The sequence below is a fragment of the Triticum urartu genome, chromosome 7A (genome assembly GCF_056163025.1).
Source record: "Triticum urartu cultivar PI428250 chromosome 7A, HENAU_Tu73, whole genome shotgun sequence".
Lineage (NCBI taxonomy): Eukaryota > Viridiplantae > Streptophyta > Magnoliopsida > Poales > Poaceae > Triticum > Triticum urartu.
Genome location: NC_141879.1, coordinates 722,326,312 through 722,347,740, shown reverse-complemented (window position 1 = coordinate 722,347,740; position 21,429 = coordinate 722,326,312). Strand labels below are relative to the sequence as shown.

Here is a 21,429-nt window from a genome sequence, read left to right as displayed (position 1 = left end):
GAACCGCTCCAACGTTTACTAGCCTTGGCCACAGAAAGAGGCATCCTATCACCGCTCAAACTGCAGATGGCGAGGTTCCGCTCCAGCTTCTATGCGGATGATGCCGCGCTCTTCCTCAACCCCGTGCTGAATGACTTTATTGCGGTTCAGGCCATTCTCAAGATTTTCGCGGATGCATCGGGCTTAAAAGCTAACATACAGAAGTCGGTGGCCTACCCCATCTCCTGCACCAGCCTTGACCTACTGCCCTTAATGGCCGTTTTTGGTGGACAGCAGGGGCACCTTCCGTGTCAGTACTTGGGTCTGCCTTTGGGGGTGCGTAAGCCAAAGAGGATTGAGATGCAGCCTCTGATTGATAAGATCACGGGAAAGTTGGCCCCAAGGAAGGGACGGCTTCTCAACAGAATGGGAAGGTTGATCTACACCAATTCGGTGGTGACGGCTACTGCGACATTCTTTTTGACAGCGTTTCAGCCGGACAAGTGGCTGATTAAAAAGGTGGACAAGCTTAGAAAGAATTTCCTCTGGGAGGCGGATAACACGTCAATAGGCGGGAAAAGTTTGGTAAACTGGAAGCAAGTTTGCTCCCCAAAGAAATATGGAGGATTGGGCATAAAGAACATCGACTGTTTTAGCCGAGCCCTGAGATTACGCTGGGAATGGTACAGATGGGAGGAGAGAGATAGACCATGGAAAGGGACAGATACGCCATGCGATGGTGTTGACAAGCAGCTCTTCTCCAATTGCACCACGATTTCTCTGGGAGATGGATCTTTGGCAAGCTTTTGGAGGGACAGGTGGTTGAATGGTGAAGCTCCAATGGTTTTGGCACCTGCGGTGTTCAAACTGGCCCGCTTCAAAAAAGTTTCGGTCAAACAAGGAATGCATAATGCTAAATGGATGCAGGGGCTTAACAGGATAAGCAATGCCGAGGAGCTGCGCCAGTTTGTTCAGCTTTGGAGCAAGGTCCAAGGGACAACTTTGTCGACAGAGAAAGACACCATCATTTGGAACCTCACGGCCAATGGCTCATATTCGGCCTGTTCGGCATATGAGGCTCAATTTCTCTCTAGGATTGAGAGGCCATGGTTGGCCAGGGTGTGGACGAGCAAGATGGAGGGGAAAGTGCGGTTCTACCTATGGCTCTTGCTCCAAAACAGAAACTGGACTGTTGACCGCTTGCAAGCAAGAGGCTGGCCCCACAATGATCTGTGCAAGCTATGTGATCAGGAACCTGAAACTGTGAACCACCTCGCTCTGCACTGCTCTTTTGCCAAAGAGGTTTGGTTCCAGTTCCGAGACTCTCAAAATGCAATGTTCGCTGTGGCCGACGAGGCGCAGACTGTGGGTGAGTGGTGGGAGAGGCTCTGCTTCGCCGGCGGATCGAAGGAGCAAAACAGGCTGAATATGACCGTGGCAGCCTACATTGTGTGGAACCTCTGGAAGGAGAGAAATCAACGAGTATTCGAGAATAAAGAGCTGACTGCTACTGCTCTAGCTGGGCTCATCAAGGACCCTTTGTAGGGCCGTAATTTTTTCTGTCTCCTAAACCTCATGTTGTAATGTGGGATGCGACCTCCTCTCGTTGGTCCATCCGTTTCTGTATGTCTTCTCTTCTATAATGCAAAGGCAGAGCTCCTGCTATTCCCGTCAAAAAAAAGGTACATTTCATGTTCTGCCTCTTAATTACTGTGGTGTTTCAGAGAGGCTCGTATGCAATTTTCCTGATAAAGTGTGTTTTATGTATTGCCTTTGCTTCCGTATGCAGCTTTGCATATTTGTTTACGAAAAGAACATGTGAATGATCTGTGTTTAAAGTTGTTTATCCAAATAATAATTATATGCAGATTGGGCGAGAGCGACGCGCCTTTTGAGCCCCACGTTAATCCTTGTAAAATAAAGAGAAAATATAAAAATAATCTCATTCACACAAAAATAATCTCGGATGCATTGTCCAGAGGGCCGGGGCGGCATCCCCGGATGAGTTGGTATGTCAGCCAAGGTCTTTGGACGGTTGTCCTATGCAGCCTGGGTTGTGAGCAGTCAAGTCATGCGCGTTGTAGCTCGAGGGTGGTGTTGGTGCACAGCGGAGCAGTGGGAACTGGGAAGTGGGCATAGCCACACTGAAATCTATAATATATAAATAGTTGATCCTCATAAAGTCTAATTCTTTCAACATGCAATCCTTCACATCATCAAATGTGACACGTCATTATATACAAGAATTATTTTGTAGCACATGCATACCCTAATTTAATTGTTCCATCTTCAATAGTCCAACAAGCCAGAGCAGGAGTTGTGTTAGGAATAGTCACGGAAGTTTGTGTTTGGTTCAGGACTTGTGTGTGTGTGTGTCCTAGTCAAAGTAGGCTTAGGTGTTTAAGTTTGGGTCGGTTTGCTACGTGCTGGCTGGGAGCAGCTAGCTCCATATATACACGGGGGATCCATACACGGGCAGGCCTTGGCTATTGTAACAACCTCAGGAAAAAAGAGAAATTAACGATACGGGCCCTTGGCTACAAAAGTTTTTTGTGCGCATGTTCGTCATACCGTGATGTGATTTATTCTGAGGGCGAGTTCCAACAGAATCTGCTCCTCCCCCATAGTGAATGGGAAATCATTTCTTCAGCGGTGGTGGGAGAGCAGCTTATTCGGCGGGACGGATTTCCCATTAGTTTTTTTTTTTTGAAGCACGGATTTCCCATTAGTTAGTGTGTATTTGGTTGACGTCTTTTTGTTGAGCTTGATGTGCCATCAGCGAGAGTGAGCTTTGCCCTTTCTGTTCTGTTTTTTCCACTCTGTTTCCCATAGTTAACAGAGAAACAATCTTCTTCTTAATTAATAAGAAAGGCAAAGCTTTTGTTGTTGTTTCCTGTAATTAACATGAGTAATAAGAATCTTCTTCCTAATTAGTAGAGTAACTATGAGATGTACCTGCCACAGGTTTGAGAGGAAGAAGAGCTGGCCTCGGTGCCAGGCAAACACAGCCCAATTATTCTTCTAAACTCTAAAGTCCAAACACATAAAATCACCAGCCGGAGTGAGAAAAAGATCAGAGAAGCCATGCGGCTCAACAACGCCACCACAACTCTAGCCCATGGCTTGGGCAGCAGCCAAGGCCGGCTCGTGCGCATCGAAGTCTTCATCTTCTTAAGCACCTTGATATGGCTGCTCCTGGAGATGTTTGGCTCGTACCGTCGACGGTACAGCCACCGGTTCCTCCGGGTCTTCGTCTGGACGGTGTACACGCTCTTCACCGTGCTCATTCCCTGCACCATCGGCCTGCTGCAGGATAGCCTCTTCCGAGACCAGACGTTTGCCCTCTGGGGCACTGTCATCCTCTTCATCCAACTGAGTTCCGACTCCATCTCCGTTTACAGCATCCAGGACATTGAGCAGAGGAAGAGGATGCTGGTCCAGCACGTGCTGCAGATCATTCTGGTGCTATGGATGATTGTGAATGGCAAAGGTCACAACAAGTGCTACAGCGCGACCACCTGGATGTTGTGGATTTGGTCTGTCCTAATGACATACCGAAAGTCGCGTGCTTTAAGCAAGGCGAGCAAGAAGGGAGGTATGCTGGAGCACTCTAAAGTGGTAGCTGACTACATGATGGTTGAGCATGATGCTACAGGTACATATTCCACGGGGAAGAAGAACTGGCATCCATGCTTCCCATTGCACCTCAATACAGATTTGAGCTAAAAGAGTCGACCATCACCATTGATTCAGTCTGGCGATGGTTGGACTCTCGCGGTGACTTGGCGGAAAATGTGCAAACTATGAAGGATGTTACACTCTCCTTCACACTGTTAAAATTATTGAAGCGAAGATTCTGTGGATATCAGCTAGGTGAAGTTGGCCTTCCCAAGACAAAAGATTTCGTATTTCATGTGCTTATGTCTGAGTCTCAGTCTCAGAATGCTAGTAATGGCTATCTTGGTGCTTTTCGGGTTATAGAGCTGGAGCTGGCATTCCTATATGATTTCTTCTATACAAGGTCGGATCTGGAGTCCCACACATATCTGGGATGCTTAATGTGCATTGTTGTGCCATTTGTTATTGTTTGGAATTTCATCTCTGGAGCATTTAGCAGGCACTACCATCGTAGTAACATGCAACAGAGAGTTAATGAAACCGATGTTATTCATGGGGCTACCATTGTGCTGCTTGCCGTTTGGCTTATAGTACGTGTGTCTACAGGCTTTTGTCACCGTGAAACCACCAAGTGGGAACTAGTGGACATGATCCAAAACTTTATGGCCGGGAGGACAGCACCATACGTCAATTCTATTGCGAATAGAGTAAAAAAAGAGCAAGCAACACACTTATTATGGGAGAGAAAGCTTGGGCAGTACACCATGTTACTCAACTTCGACTACCAGCCGTGTAATGCGCCATCCATTCTGTCTCTGCGTTTGATCGAGGCAACAAGACAAGGACAGAAGCCTGGGAAAAAGATCAAATTGACAGAAGAGGTCGTCGTACATGTTCTTTCTCAGTTCAAAGAGAGCAGTGGGCACCTGGAAAATGGACGGTCGGCACTAGCCAGAAATCAGCTGGGCACCCAGTTCTCATGGGCCTGCAAACTACCCACACACACCCACATGATTCTGGCATGGCACATCGGAACAACCTTGTCCATCGACGGGAACGAGGAGCCCCTCACCGGCGACCGCCTTGTCGCCAAGAGCCTGTCAGATTATTGCGCCTACCTAGTTGCCTTTGTTCCAGAAATGTTGCCAGACCATTTCTGTGACACACAGCGCATCTTCGATGTGGTGGTCATGGAAACTCGGAAATGCCTTGCCGTTTGTGACACTATGAGCAGCAGATGTGAGAAGCTGATGATGATGGTCTTGCCAGACAACAACAGCTGCACAATCCTAGAGATGGGGGCCAAGCTTGGGAGAGAGCTCAAAGGCGTGCTGCCCGAGGAACGGCGATGGAAGGTACTAGCTGACTTCTGGGCAGAGTTCTTACTCTTCCTTGCTCCATCAAGCAATGCCGAGATCCATGGAGAGATGCTCGCAGCAGGTGGGGAGTTCATGACCCATCTATGGGCGCTGCTCACACACGCTGGCATTGTGGACCGCCCCTCTTCATCCTCTAGGACCAGTGGTGAGCATGGTTCTATTGTTTGAGTAATCAAAATAATCTTCAAGTTCATCCTAGTTACGGTGTGAATTTAATGTTTTTTTTTCTTGTGCTGCTTGTGTAACCCATTTAGTATGAATGATTTTTCAACTGGTTTAAATTTAATTCAAACAGAATGTAAACTTATTTTTCACATGGTTGTGTTGTAAGTTTGCATAGAGTTGTATAAGTATAAAACAAAGATGTTGATGTGTGCTATCAAGTATTGAACAGCGTTGTTGATGTTTTATGTAGTGCTATTTCGATGTTCATGTTGTGTGTGATATTTTTGGCAACTGAATGCAAAAATCATGGGGTTTATTTTCCCTCCTTTGGAAAAAGAAAGTAGAACAAATTGTTGTCATGACAGCCTGATGACTGATCTGATGTCCGAGTTAATACAAGTTTTATGATGGTTGGAAAAAAATAAGAGCCACTGATTTTGCAAGAGTTGAGGGCTACGGTTGTAGCACAATATCGATGCATAAAGAGGAAGCACAAGAGGAAGTAAATCTTCGGAATAAAAAGGGGATTTTATTATCTAGGTGACGAAGGTGATCTCGGATCTGCAGCGTCTAAAAAGTCTGGTTGATATATGAAATGGGAGAAAATAAGGAAGGTGGGCGTGACATTCTTGATCTAGAGCAGCATGGAGGAAAGAGCGGTGCGTGTCAGAATTAGCATATTTGGTAGATAAAGAGTCCAGGCTGAATAGTCAATAAGTTGGCACTCATTTTGCAGCTAAGTTTCCAGAGCGGGATGAACAGCACCTGATCTGCTTTTCCGCCGAGACTGCAAATCTGGATGAACATATCTTCAGATGCCTCACCACTTTGGGTTGACTCAAACTTTCGGGCATGATTGAGCCCTAACGCAAATCTTTTTAATACCTCGCAATGCAGCGTAATGTGATGTACAGCCCCCTCACCGGCAGGCTCCGTCCGCGAGAAGGTCGATCCGGAGCCAGCTCAGTTCACTCATCCGCAGTTCTGCATCATACATGCATGGCTTGATCCAAAGCTACGGTCTTGAAACCTGACCATTACATCTTGCTGCACTTGCCTGAGAGTATCACAACTCCAAGTTTCAGATGCAGATGAATGCGGTCAACTCATCGCAGTTCAGTGAGGCCCCTGACCGACCTTTTCGAGATCGAGGGCATGCATCGACAAGCTGCCCGATGTCAGGCTCACCGAGGAGTACAACCAAAATGCCGTTGGTGACCTCTCAATCAGGATGCTCAGTCTGCCTGCAGGCCTGAAAACCACACAGTATCTCTGAAACCCGGTGTGAGAAAAACTCAAAAACATAAGCATATCTGAGCCCTTCTTGACTCCCATAAGCCTCTGTTCCTAATTGGGCTACAGCTGATTGATCGTCGTGTTCATTTCATTCTGTCGTGTAATTATTCAGAGGTTTTGCTAATTCTGTTGTACTCAGTACCTCATTGGTTGCTTAGAGTGATGTAAATGTTTTTCTCTGAACTTCTTCGTACACGATTCCTTTTTCTGAACTTTCTGATGATCAAGCAAAGTTCGTCTACATCTTCCTCCTCGACGACGATGAGCGATGAGGATGAGGAACGTCTATCTACCGTTAGGAAGGAGGCTCTTTGCATTTTGATTTTTGATCCCTTTTCTCCTAGTTGATGTAATACAGCATCTACTACTACTGAAAACTGAAAAAAAATAGAGCAGTGCTATTGTACATATCTCCCTTCGTTGTTCTCTGGACTGACGAACTCCTCACTCTTCATGATAATATTATACATATCACACTGCTATTGTACAATATGTATCTTGCGTGCGTGGGTTCTGAAATTGTTAATTTGCCGTGGGTTCTGAAATTATTAATTTGCTCTGGCGATCAGTTACCAGGGCGAAATTGGCGATGAACATCAACAATTCAACATATCTTGAAAAGTTGAAGTCCCAGCTCTCAGTTAGTACTTACAATCTGAAGCGGTTCGCGGCGTCACATTTTGTATACCAAAGTTCCTAACCTCATTTGAGAAGAATATTCCACCTGCTGGTCTTGAGAAACAAACAAAAGCAGAGTATGAGAAACTGAATAGATTGCACTGGAAATGTATATAATTGTCAAGAGAAACAAACAACAGATTCAAATGTATATAATTGTCAATAAAAAAATAACAAGTCAAGATGGATTCGGATGAACATCGTATCTTGAGAAATTGAAATCTTATATCTAGCTTAGATTGCACTGGAAATAAAATTTTAAAAATCCGATCAAAAGGCCCACGCCCTGTCCCATTTTCATTGAAAATAAAATGCATAGTAACAGGCGTCATAAGACTACAGATAGATACATATTGTTGCTAAGGTAGCTGAAGAAACACTGCAAAAAACATTAGAAACTGAAAAAAATAACAGGCAGCCTGATTCAGTGAACAGTCTTCAACAGCTGCCTGACCACCACGACAGGGTCTGTGGCCGAACCCCAGCAGCAGGTTAACATTGGCGCTTCCAGATGTGCCAGAGAACCTGTAGACGAGACCACATGCATCGCCCATTGAAAAATGTCATTCCTCTGTTTCCACACCGTTGCAGCAATAACCATGTTGACCACAACATTTTTGCTGTTGCAAGTCGACAGGCAAGCTACATCTGGGATAATCCCCTCCACGAAATCCGGTGCATAGTACGAGAGAGAATCAACAGCTTCGTAAATAACACTGCCTATATATATGCAATAAACGGAATACTGACTCTAAATGGTGGTACTCTGTTTATACAGGTTCACAGATAAAACAGGGAAACTGCGACGGAATTTCGACAGAAAACTGACGGTGCCTAGCACAGAAAACTGACAGTGCCTAGGACATGACCGTAGGTAAACAGAGGTGGAAAAATACAAGTAATTATTCCAACAAGATATGGGAACAGAATGAAATGATTGATAGCCAATAGTATTAGAAGCGCTTCCTGATTACGGATCTCGCAGTTCAGCATGGCAACAACTTCTTGTGGGCCTCTCAGCAAGAGAATAGCTCCACCCCAAGTGATCTCTCTTTCCAGTCTCTGTTTGCTGGAAGAATTCTGCAAACAATTCCAGCAGCTTAATTCTTTTTGCGAGAAATAAGAAAACCAATCAAAGGTTCCCGCAGTGTAGGCATATTTCTACATCACAAACCTGTGGAGGTATTCTCGTCCCGTGATTCTGTTTATAGCCCTCTAATCTCTACGGATGGCACATTTCCATGTCTTTGGTTTCAGCAGGATAGGGATAGGCCTTGGCTTATCTGCAAATGTTAATAATGCAAAAACTTACGCTTAGAAGAACATCAATAAATTGAGAAATGACAAATTTAGGTTAAATGACTATTTAATTTGCTTCATGTTTCTGTCATGCTACGAGTGATGCTATTATAGTTATCTAAATAGCACAATTAATACTCACTAGTAAGAAGTAATAGAGAAAGTAAGTGTCGCATGCTTACCTCCATAATAATGAGCGTCTGTGTATTCCTCCTGGATGCTGCCCAGCCTTTGCTGCAGGCTTGTAGGGAACGCCTTTATACCAGGGCAGTTCTTAATGTAAAGACTTTGGAGATAAGAGTATGCTCGTGGCCCATCCAGTAGGGATGACAGTTTATTGCAACTCCAAAGGTAGAGGTACTCCAATGATGGAAGCTCTCCGGAGTGAGATTCCAGAGATGTCAACCCACTGCAGCTATCAATGTCTAGAACCTTGAGGGACGAAGGGAGACGCAGGACCCCTGTTAAGCTATGACACTCGACTAATTTTAATTTTTCTAAATTCTTCACCCCAACTCCAGGTGATGGTGATGATGACACCTCTGCTACACTAGATGGCCCTTGATGAATCGGGGATGCTGACTGTCCCTGCAGCAGCCTCCTGCCGGATATAGACTCAAGCTTCTTGCAATAAAGAATTTCCATTACCCTGAGAGATGCAGGGACATTGAAGACCTCAACCAAACTTTCACATTTCCTTATCACTAGTAACTCTAGACGTGGAAGGAGCTGACTCTTTTCTGATGATGTTGATGGCTCGGTAGAAGCTTGTGCATATCCAGTCAGATTCTCACATTGGTGAATCGCAAGCTTCCTCAAGGATACCAATCCTTTAAACTCCTTTTCTGGCCAGTGGAAGAGCGCATGGCACCTCCAAACTGACAAATCTTGCAGGTGTGCAAAACATGAACACAGCTCTCTTATACCTGGCTTAAAGTTTTGTAGCACCAAAACTGTCAGAGGAAAATCATGATCATTCCCTTTTTCCTTGCAATCCAGAACTTCCCTCAAACCATGCTCAGCCGCCGCCGAGGTTGTTTCCGTACTGTCTACAAGGCTATGCAGTTCCACATTGGTCAATGAAGTCATATGCCTGGCTACCCACTGGAACAACTGTACATCACGTCCTTCCATCTTCAATACACTGAGCTTTGGTGATTCAACTCTAGTTGTCAACTCTGGACATCTCTCGATACGAGTAATCTGGAGGTTTGGGAAGGTCGGTTGCCCTGGCAATGCTGTCAACTTTTCACACTGACTAATACACAATTTCTCAAGCCGAGGAAACATGATCACTTCACCTTGCATTCCATTATCTATTTCCCACCATCTTTCAAAGGAGACAAGCTCTCGCAATGTAAGCTCCTTCAGGTTTGGAAATGCAAAGGATGTATTAATGTCACCACTAAAGAACCATTGCAGTTTGTTACAATGAGAAATATGGATCACGACAATGTTTTGTAACATAGTTGTCCATGTTGGAAAGGTGGTGCCTCCATAGGTGTGTATCCTTATAGCATGCAGCCCATCATGAGGTTTAAGTTCCTCGAGCACTTTTGCATCATCCCGACTGCTAGATTCATCAACAACTTTATCCGATCCAACAGTCCATTTTAATGTCAGTTCTGTTACTTCCTTCTTCATCACGAGGTTTGCAGCTTTTGCAGCTTCTTCTGTCACGTTCTCTAGATGATGTAACTCTAGTTGACCACCGAGGTTTAAATTCCCGAGCTCTCCAACATTGCTGCAATTAGAGCCACTACCTGCTACAAAACATGTAAGTGTCTGTAGGGATGTGAGTTTTCTTAGGTCTCTAGGCATGCCTTTCAGCTCTGGACAACCATGAGTGTAAAGGTGGCGGAGGGCAGCCATATACTTCATTTGTCTTGGAAGTTCACGAAGAGATACGCAGCCAGAGAGGTTCAACGTTTGCAGGTTGTATAGAATGCTCATATCTTCAGGAAGTGCTTTTATTAAACTTCTTGAGAGATCTAGGTACCTCAGGTGATGCAGATGTTTTGGTTTCAGCGGAAATGATCCCAACAAACGGAGCTGTAATGCTTGCAAGGAGCTGTATTTTGCCAAATGATGCAATGATCTGCTCATAAAGCTATCACACAGAAGTGTTTGGATGGCTGGAGAGTTGTTCTTGAGAGAACGATTCAATTTTCTTCCTGGTTCCTTGCATGACAAAAATAAATGTCGAGCCGTGTCTGGAAGCCACTCACTCTGACTTGGTTCCTCAGCTGCGACAACATATCCAATCTTGCATGGGTCCTCAGTTACCAAGGCACATTCCTTCTCCATTACAGACAGTGCAACATCATGCATAAGATCATGAATTTTACATGTAGTTCTGAAATAACACGCCCCGTCCTGTTCAATTTCACTGACTGTGGCCTGGACTTGTTTCACATCATGAAAGAATGACCTTGAGGCTAGTTCATTGAAAATCTGTTTGCCAATCTTTTCAAGACGAACTTGCTTTTCTTGGATAATAAAGCCATGTGCAATCCATAGTTGGATCAGCTTGTCCACATCAATCTCATAATCTTTGGGAAATATAGCACAAAAGGCAAAGCATTGCTTCATATGTGGCGGCAACTCATTGTAACTGAGCTTGAGTATCGGCAAGATTCCAGACTCCATGGTGCAAATGTTGCTTCTGCTTGAAACAACTTTCCATTCTTCTTCGCTGGTCTTGTTACGCAGTATGGAGCCCAGAGCTATTGCAGCTAAAGGAGAGCCAGCACATCGTTCCACAATCTCATCAACCATATTCACCAGCACGGCGGGCCTTTCCTCTCCCTTCTTCAAACAACTAAATGACATTGTCTCAATAATTTCCTTTATGTACTGTCCTCCCAAAGCTCCGAGATTATAAGCTTCAACGGTACCCATCGTTTCTGCAACTCCTTTATCACGAGTTGTTGTCAGGACCACACTCCCCATGCCACCACGTTCAAGGCAGGCCTTGAGCTGCTCCCATTTATGAACCTCCCGTGTCCAGACATCATCCAATACAAGGAGGTACCTTTGCCTGCTAACTACATCCTGAAGCCTATCTAGTGGTGTTTTCATGATGGAAGCTGCTACTTCTGCTCTATTCTTCTCAGGAGCTGCTTTAACTATACTGTTAGCCAGAGAATCCACATCAAAGCTGTCAGAGATGCATGCCCATAGCAGCAAATTGAAATGCTTCTGAATTTCAGGGTCATTGTAAACAAGTTGGGCTAACGTGGTCTTTCCCAGACCCCCCATTCCAACGATGGGAACAACCGTGAGATCTGCATTGTTAGCTTGACCAACCAGTATATCAACAAGCTTCTTCTTATCTTTGGCTCTCGATCTGCTGGCAATTTTCTCTGGATCAAGGATATCATGATCCTTCTGTCGCCACTGGCTGTATGCCTGCGGTGGTTGTTGTTGATACTTAAAGCCAAAGGCATTCATTTCAGTCACAAGCACCTCAACAGCCCGCACAATCTTGCGGAGCTTTCTTCCCATCCTGTTACGGAATATGAAACGGTTGTGGGTGGGAAAGAGTTTTACCACACTGAATCCAAGCTCCTTGTAGTGCCCCTCCTTTTTAGCCTTCCGACGAAGCGCCTCGTACTTGAACTCATCGAAGACCTCATTCGCCTGGTAGGTCACCTTCTTGATGGCCTGGAGCCAGGCAGCCGCACCTTCCCTGTGGGCTGCTGCCTGCTCAGCGTCGGCGATGACGTCCAGGATGGCGGGCAGCCGGCGCTTGAGTATCTCGTGCTGCTCCTCCATGCCCTTCATCACCTTGTACTTGTCAAGGAGGTAGTTGGACGCCTTCTCCATCACGACTGTGACCAGTGGTTGGACAACGACGTTGACCACCACCGACGCCGCCATTGGAGCACGGCGTAACAACACGGAGAAGCACAAGCTGGAGAGGACAACAATGGTGTGGTGTGAGCAGAAATGTGCTTGCTTGCTTGCTTGTGAGTAGCATGGAAGGAGACAAGCAATTTTCCTCTTAACCTGTAGCTTCAGCGCTGTTCATCTTGTGAGCAGAGGTACCGAAGCACAGAGAACACGCAGAGGTGGACACCGGTGATGATGGCCTGAGCAAGATGGTGGGGCTTCTTCAATGGCTTCTCCACGGATCCAATGGCCATAGGACGAGGTGTTTTCCCCCAAATATGCATGGTTCTGGCCCCATTATTAGAACTTTGCAATGATGCTGTAGAGTACGCCCTGCTTGCTCTGGGACGAATCTGGCACATAGGACGAATCTAGCAGCTTTGTTTCAAACGCAATAATGGCCTGGGCTGGGCAGGATGGGGGTGCTTGATTGCTCGTGAGGAAAATGGAAGCAAGACGACGCGTACAGTTCTTGACTTCCGAGGAGACGTACGCACATGTGGATCTGGACGCGCTTTGTCTCAAGGATGCTCGCTCCCTCCCTTTAATCGCCGCGGCCTCCTCCCCTTGGCGCTCCGCCGCCGGCCTCAAAAAGTCCCGGCTTGGTCGCTCGATCCCCCACCCCGACGGCCGCCGGGGTCCGGCGCGAGAGCGCTTCAGTGATGTATGCTGCAGGAAGAGGGGGAGGTGAAGGGGGAGCATGGCTTTTTGCGGTGCTCGCTTGATTCAAGGAAACACAGCGCAGGCGGCGGCGGCGCCCCGTGGGATTGGGGGATATCTACCATTGTAGACGACGGGGAATGTATCCATAGAATATTTGAAAAAAACTGAAAAAATTCTAGCACGTTAGTGTAACATCAATGTATGCTGTCACGAAATTTCATATGAAAATTTGAACTATTTTTTGAGATTAAAAAAAGACAAATTTGACATCAGTGTGTTAATGGGCCAAATCTAAAGCCCAAGTTATGTTTATGTACTATTCAGTGCGGAATTTGTCATTTTTGTTTTTCAAGTTATGTTTCGAACTTTGACTTGAAATTTTGTGACAAGCTACATTGATGTTATGTGAGTGTGCTAATTTTTTTCAGAATTTGTCGAACATTTTAAAAACACAATATGAGTTTGGTGCGTCGGTAGCACCACAAGCTCCGATGCACGAGATATTTTCCCGTAGACGGGGACGGAGTGTCATTTTTTTAGTTGACTTTTTTTCTTCTTCTGGTTTTTCAAGGAAAACGATTCATGTTGCAAAGCCGGACAAGGACCCCCTAAAAAAGCCGGACAAGGACGTTGCGACGCCAACCGACGGCGCTGCAAACCGGATACGCAACACCTCACCGCAAACCCGGTAGAGGACGCCACAACTCAAATCAACAACGTTGCAAACTGGAGGCGCGACGCTGCAAGCCGGGACGAGGACGCTGCAACACCCATCGACGGCGCTGTAAAACGAGTGCGTGATGTTGCAAGCCTGGACGAGCGATGCCGCAACACCGACTGACGACGCTGCAAGCCGAGACAAGGATGCTGCAATGCCAACAACGCTGGACAAGTGATGTTGCAATGCCAACAACGCTGCAAACCGGACGCGTGTGCTGCAAGCCGGGACGCGTGAGTGACACTGCAATGTCAGGGGACACCGCTGCAAAACCGGATGCCACATGCTACAAAGCTCATTGTCGTTCTTTTGTTGCAAAAGTAGGACCATCATGTATGAAGCACGCCGATGTTGCAAACCGGTTATCGATTTTTTTTTTTGCTACAGAGTCAAACAAACATGTTGCAAAGCCGACCAGTGATGCTGCAAGCTGGGATGTGCAATGTTGCAAGGCCGGACGTCATTGTTTTATTCTTTGTTACTCTGAAGCCAGACCACCATGTTACAAAATTAGCTGTTGCAAATAATGGTTTCACAAAACAAAACAAAAATCATTTTTTCTATTTTGTTGTTGCGACCATTTAAAACAAAAATGTTGTTCGACTTTACTGGTTCTATTACAGCAGTCTAGCTCGTTTTTCACAAAAGATTGAATTGTTTGGTATAGTTTTTTTTTTGCAATAGAATATGGATTTTCACTGCAAAGCCAGAGGATCCATAGAAGAGATGGACTACCCTAAAAAAAATAGAAGAGATGGACGTGAGGCTGTCAGTAACGAAGGAATTTAGGTAGGGCCCAACCATCCCTACACTCGCGCTGCAACGATGCGTCAAGTCAAAGCAGTCATGCGGGCCCCAACATCCATGTGTTGTGTGAGGCTAACTCCATCGCACGACCCTAAACGGACTTTGTCCTGTTTTTGTCTCTTTGGATAGGAATTTGGGGTCGTGTCCGGGCCTGTCTTGGGATGTGGTAGCCGTGCGCCCACTGCGCGGGCGCATCCTTTTGCCACATCCTGTCCGTGTCTATTTTAAAAAAAGGGACGTTTCAAATGCCAAGCCCCAGTTCACGACCCCAGTTCATCATGCCGGCAACAAAGCCAGCGGCCTACACGACCATCGCCGGCAACACAGCCAGCCTCCAAAATGAATAGTTGTCCTCGCCGGCAACACAGCTAGCGGCTGGCAACACAGCCGGCCTCCAAAGTGAATGTTTTTTCGCCGGCACACTGCCAGCGGCCCAGCGGGCGGGCGGCACCCATGCCAGCCTCCAAAAAGAATGGCCACGCCGATCGGACGACCTAGTTCAGGCCTTCGGCGTCGAGCATCTCCTTCTGCTTGGCCTCGAACCAGGCCCTCGTCTTGTGGCTCATCTTCGACAAGTCCACGCTCATGATCGCAAGGGCCACCTCCTTCGCTTTGGTGGCGGCATTGGTGGCCTCGATGTCGAGCTGCCTCTGCCTGGCCTTGACGTTATCGGCCTCGATGTCGAGCTGCCTTTGCCGGGTGGCCTCTTCCATGTCGAGCTGCCTTTGCCGGGCCGCCTCCTCCATGTCTATCTTCCTCTTCTTGGCCGCCTCCTCCATCTCAAGCTTCTGTCTTTGGAGGTCTAGGTATTGCTTCATTTGCTCGTCCTTACTTTGCTGCTTCTTCTCGTCCCTCACATCCTTATGTGACATCATGCCATGCAAAGTCTCATGCAAGGCCATGGTTGAGGCGTTACGTATGTCGTCCACCTTGGAGTTGGTCTTTCCCCTCGGCCTCTTCAACGCCTCGCCATCCCCACCTCCGACGAACTTGGCCATTTTCTTGCCTCTCTTCCTTTGAAGTTCACGGTATTGATCCTTGAACTTAGGGCAATTGTTTATGAGCGTCCAACAATGCGTAAGAGTGAATGGCTTGTCATTATGCCGAGCCTTGAATGCCTCCAAAGATTGAAATGCCTACACCACATGATCAACAACAAGTGAACATGCAAACATATACACGGCCGAAGTATCATGGCCGTAGCAAGGAAAGGGCTAGAAAAAGAAGAGCATACCATGTCCCCAACGCCGAGACCACTCACGGGCCGTGCTTCAACGCTCTCAAATGCGGCACAATACTTGTTGCACTCTTGTTGGATGAACAACCATCTTTTTTGAATCGAACTGATGCCACGGTTGCTTGTAATTTGGTAGGGCTCAAACATCTTCCTTTCATGGAATGTTTTGTGGACTCTCGTCCAAAAAACAATGCCCTTTTGTTGCGCGCCGGTCCTTGGATCTTGGCTAATCTCCATCCAACATTGACAAATCAACTTGTCCTCATCTTGTGTATATGAACCGGTGCGAATGCTCTTCCGCTTCTTTTGTGCTTCCGCTCTTTGGGTGAGCTCGTCTATGAACAATGGAGCGCCACTAATATCAACATCATTGGCTTCATCTTCATCTTCACCTTCGACATAGATGTCGTCGTCTTCATGCCACGAATCACCATGGTCGTAGTCAGCACGGTCGTCGGCCTCCTCATCGGGCACGTACTGGGCGCGGCCATCCTGACTTTGGGTCTCCTCGGGGTCGTAGGCACGGGCATGCCCACCCTGGAAGATCACGTCCTCCATGTACTGGTTGTAGAAGGGGTCGTCCACCATCGGCGTTGAGGTTGGCATTCCGTCAAACAACACGCGGGGGGGGGGGGGGGGGGGGGCGGCATGGTGCCCGTGAACGGTGCACGCGCCTGCTTTCTTTGCATCTCGACGGACGGCCGCCCGCCGCTGCTGGACCCAGGCGTGACGTTGAGGTCGATGACGGCCGCGGGGCGTGGTGTGGACGGCGCGAACAAGCCCATGTCCGGCGACGCCGAGAAACGGGTCTGGCCGTCGTGCCTGGGCGGAGGAAAGCCGGGCGACATGGGCGCGGCGCGCGACGTCGGCGACTGGCAGTGCGTAGGCCGGGCGACCGACGAGCCTGTGCTCGCCGGGCCGACGGCCGCTGCATGGAACCCCGCCGGACGGCCCATGCCAAGCATGAGTATGGCATGCGCTTTGTTGATGAGGTCCTCCTTCTCGTCGGCAGCGGCCTTGCGCCGCCCGGCCTCCAGCTCCTCGCGCTAGGCGGCGAACTTGGCCGCGGCGGCATTGATCTTGACGGCCGCTCTCCGTTCCCTCCTCTTCGCCGATTTCGCGTCCAACTTGGCGATCTCCTCCGACGTGCACTCCGACCGCGGCTTCCTTGGCGCCTCCTTCTTCACCTTTGTGGTCGGGTCGATGGCCAGGCGGCTGGAACTCGGCGGGGCGTCGGCCATGGACGGGGGAGAGAGGGGGCGGCGGGAGGGACGTGGGAGGGTTTGGGGGAAATGGCGCCAAATGGGCGTGGGGGGAGGGGGGTTTGGTTTCTCCCACCGACAGGCGGGCCAGGGGAGGACAAGCGCGCGCGTCCCGCCCGTCCGCGCGCTGTCCGTTTCACCCCAAAACCGGCACAACTTTGAGCCGGGGATGGGTCGAAAGCGGACACAAAGCGGACAAAAGTCCGTTTGCGCCCGCGCGCTAAGCCGTCTTGTTTGTCTCTTTTATCCCAAATAGACGGGGACGGAGAGAATAGGGTCGCGCGGTGGAGTTGGTCTGAGAGCAAAGTCCGAGTGTTCAACACCCATGTGATGCAATATCGAACTGCTCAGGATGCTTTGGCCGATTCAATTGCACGGCTCACAAGGTGGCTGATTTTCTGTAGTATACTCCGAATGGCGCCTAGTGCCCGCCTTTTTTCAAGGGGGGCAACGAGGACAAAAATGTCCAGGCACACTAGGCCAAGGTCTATCACTCTTTTTTTCTGAACGCGGTCACCCTTTCTTTTGTGGTCTCAAAATAAAACCCCCTTGAAAAATTTCACAATAAAAGAACCCTTGTGAAATACTTCATCCCTCTCAAAATAAATGTCTCAACTTTGTGTTAACTTTAGGGCATACTATGATACTACTAATAAACAAAACCAAAGCGTATAACAACTAAATATTAAGAATTTATCAATATTTGCATCAATGGAGACAACTTATATTTGTGGCATAACTTATATTTTGGTCATGGTCAAAGTTTGACTGCAACATAGGGAGGTGGAGGGCTTAGAGCACACGGTAAATAGTCTTATGCAGCCATAAACTTGCCATTTTCTTTTGTCTTCTGTGAAGTATTTGTACTACTATACATACAAGAGTCCTATGTTGCAGTCTATTGCTGCGACTATCTAGAGCTCCACGACGGCGGTGGTCACCTGTAACGTCGTCGATGCGGCTATATCTCCCACGTGTTGAAGCACGACTTAGAGGCATAACCGCATTGAAAGCAATGTCGCAAGTGAGGTAATCTTCACACAACCCATGTAATACATAAGGGAAAGAGATACATAGTTGGCTTACAATCGCCACTTCACACAATTACATGAATAAAGCATTACAACATCCAAATACAATCAAGGTCCGACTACGGAACCAAAATAAAAGAAGAATCCCAAATGCGACACGGTCCCCGATCGACCCCAACTGGGCTCCACTACTGATCAATAAGAAAGAAACAACACAAAGGACAAGATCTTCATCGAGCTCCTCCTAAGCTTGGTTGCGTCATCTGCATGGGCTCATCGGCACCTGGAAGCTGGTTTTGGAAGTATCTGTGAGTCACGGGGACTCAGCAATCTCACACCCTCGCGATCAAGACTATTTAAGCTTATGGGTAAGGTAAAGGTATGAGGTGGAGCTGCAGCAAGCGACTAGCATATATGGTGACTAACATACGCAAATGAGAGCGAGAAGAGAAGGCAAAGCACGGTCGAGAATCTATGATCAAGAAGTGATCCTAGAACAACCTGTGTCAAGCATTACTCCAACACTGTGTTCACTTCCCAGACTCCGCCGGAAAGAGACCATCACGGTTACACACGCGGTTGATGTGTTTTAATTAAGATTATCTTCAGGTTTTCTACAACCGGACATTAACAAATTCCCATCTGCCCATAACCACGGGCACGGCTTTCGAAAGTTCAAATCCCTGCAGGGGTGTCCCAACTTAGCCCATCACAAGCTCTCACGGTCAACGAAGGATATTCCTTCTAGCGGGAAGACCCGATCAGACTCGGAATCCCGGTTACAAGACATTTCGACAAGGTAAAACTAAACCAGCAACACCGCCCGAATGTGCCGACAAATCCCGATAGGAGCTGCACATATCTCTTTCTCAGGGCACACCGGATTGTCTAAACTTCCGGTAGGCCAGCCCAGAGTTGCCCCTGGTGGCCACCAGCGGCTGACAAGTTGGACCAACACTCAGAGGAGCACTGGCCCGGGGGTTTAAAATAATGATGACCCTTGGGCGCGCGACCCCCAAGGGAAAAGAAAAGGCTAGGTGGCGAATGGTAAAACCAATGTTGGGCATTGCTGGAAGAGTTTTATTCAGGGCGAACTGTTAAGGAGTTCCCATTATTACCCAACCGTGTAAGGAACGCAAAATCCGGAAACATAACACCGATATGACGGAAACTAGGGCGGCAAGAGTGGAACAAAACACCAGGCATAAGGCCGAGCCTTCCACCCTTTACCAAGTATATAGATGCATTAATTAAATAAGATATATAGTGATATCCCAACAAGTAAACATGTTCCAACAAGGAACAACATCTCTATGTTCCAACAAGGAACAAACTTCAATCTTCACCTGCAACTAACAACGCTATAAGAGGGGCTGAGCAAAGCGGTAACATAGCCAAACAACGGTTTGCTAGGACAAGGTGGGTTAGAGGCTTGGTTCCACAAAATAGGAGGCATGATAAGCAAGTGGTAGGTATCGCAGCATAGGCATAGCAAAAGAGCGAGCAACTAAGCAAGCAAAGATAGAAGTGATATCGAGGGTATGGTCATCTTGCCTGAAATTCCGTAAGGAAGAAGAACGAGTCCATGAAGAAGACAAACGGACGTAGTCGAACGAAACCTCACAACACGACGTTACTGGAATACCGAGACGAAGTACACCGGAAAGAAAGCAAACAACATAGTGAACAACCACCACATAACATGGCATGAAACACAATCAAGTATGATGCATGTCCGGTTTAATGAAGCATGGCATGGCAAAATGCACAAACATTCCTACAAATTAAGTGGAGCTCAACATGCAACGCCGTTGCATATTGACGAAACACCACATTCGAGTTATTTAGTTCGATCTCGTTTATGTACCCAACAATATTAAATGTTGTTAAACATGGCAAGAGGGTGAAGCAAAGTAAAACTACCTATCTAGTCAAGTTTAAATGATGCCGGAAAAAACGAACAACAATTCCGGAAACTCCTCATGAGCATATTATAGATTTGGTACTGTTCTGCCCTAAACACAATTTTAGAGTTGTTTAACATGCAAATAAAGGTCACCATGTTAAACTAGGCATTTTTTACCCCATTTACATATAAAGTTTGTTAGATTTGGAGCTACGGTTGAATAGTTATGAATTAAATCATTTTAACATGGCATAGGAGTAATTTAACCAAACATCATTTTAAATATTATAAACATGGATGAAAATGACATATTATGAAACTAGACACAATTTTAAGCATTTTTCATATATAAGTTATTTACATGTGATGCATGGTTTGAGAGTTACAATATGCATGATCATGAAGGGGTTTTCTGCAAAACTGTGTTCTCTGGAAATTAGACCAATTCGTAGCGGGGAAAAAACACTACATGGGCCGAAACTGAGCAGAGGTCCAACAGGACAGAAAAAAGGAGGCGCTGTTGGTGGCCTCACCATGGGCCTTGGCCCGGAACTGAAGAGAGGCCAAGCAGGCTGGCTGGATCAAAGGAAGCCGGGCCTCGCGATCTGAAACGGGAGGAGGCTGGGCCAGTCAATGCGCGCTGCAGCCCAGGCGCATGATGAGGAAGCGCTCGTCCTCCGCTCGAACGAGGACGGGGCCGAAACAGCGCAGGGACATGGCGACGGCTGGGCTCCGGCGACGACGAGGCAGAGCAGCGGCGAGGCGAGGCGGGGACTGGCTGGATCCGGCGGTGTTCGTGACTTGGGCTACGATGACGAGGCCGACGGCAGGCACCAGCGCCGGCGCCTTGCTGCGAGGGGGAGAGAGAGAGAGAGCTGGTGAGGAGAAGGAGCAGAGAGGAATCGAGGGCCGGGCGGCGGCATTGATGACATGGGGCGGCGGCGGTCGACGACTCCGACGACGGCCGCAGGCAGGCGGACTCGCCGGCGCGGCGGGGAAGAGCAGCGCTCCGGCTCCCTCCCGATCCAGGTGGGATCGAGGAGGAACAGCCTTGGCGGCTGCGAGCGAAGGGGCTCTGGCCCGGGCGGGCCTCGGTTGGGCCAGGCGGGCCGTGGGGCTGGTGGAGGCGCTGGGCGCGACGTGGCAGCGCCTGATTGGCTGTGCGCGTCGCCGGCGGCGGGCTGGCCGATGGGGGCGCGACAAGTGGCGGCGGTGGAGAGGGTGGCTGCGGAAAAACGAGAAGGAGGGGCTAGGGTTTCAAAAATGGAAGGGTAGGGTGTCCATTTATAGGCAGGGGGCTAGGAGAGGGGGGTTTTAACCCGTTTCGGAGCCGTTCGATCGCAATCGGACGTTCCGGAGCGGAGGGGGTTAGGTAGATGGGCTAGAAGGGCTGTGTAGAGGGCCATGGACTGAGAGGAGAGAAAATATCTGCAGCCCGACACGGGTTTCCGAAGACCGAAAACGTCCGACGAAAATACCGGCAACGGTGCTGCTATA

General features: G+C 48.0%; 1 protein-coding gene and 1 pseudogene across 1 annotated transcript; one reads left to right on the top strand and one right to left on the bottom strand.

Annotated features, from left to right (window-relative positions):
- The first annotated feature begins 3,057 nt into the window (after positions 1-3,057).
- On the top strand, positions 3,058-5,144 carry LOC147962243 (uncharacterized; annotated as a pseudogene).
- A 3,101-nt stretch (positions 5,145-8,245) lies between these two features.
- Positions 8,246-12,570, bottom strand: LOC125521002 (disease resistance protein RGA2-like). Its single transcript, XM_048686041.2, has 2 exons — positions 8,597-12,570; positions 8,246-8,398 (listed from the first exon to the last, which is right to left on the bottom strand). The coding sequence occupies exons 1-2, from the start codon at positions 12,294-12,296 to the stop codon at positions 8,331-8,333; spliced, it is 3,768 nt and encodes a 1,255-aa protein (XP_048541998.2). The 5' UTR covers positions 12,297-12,570; the 3' UTR covers positions 8,246-8,330.
- Between the last annotated feature and the right edge of the window lie 8,859 nt (positions 12,571-21,429).

Bases quoted from the DNA above. Each gene is read 5' to 3' on its own strand.
- LOC125521002 (XM_048686041.2), bottom strand. From the start codon at position 12,296: ATGGCGGCGTCGGTGGTGGTCAACGTCGTTGTCCAACCACTGGTCACA. The intron at 8,399-8,596 runs GTAAGCATGCGA...TAACATTTGCAG, and splicing joins AGACGCTCATTATTATGGAG to ATAAGCCAAGGCCTATCCCT.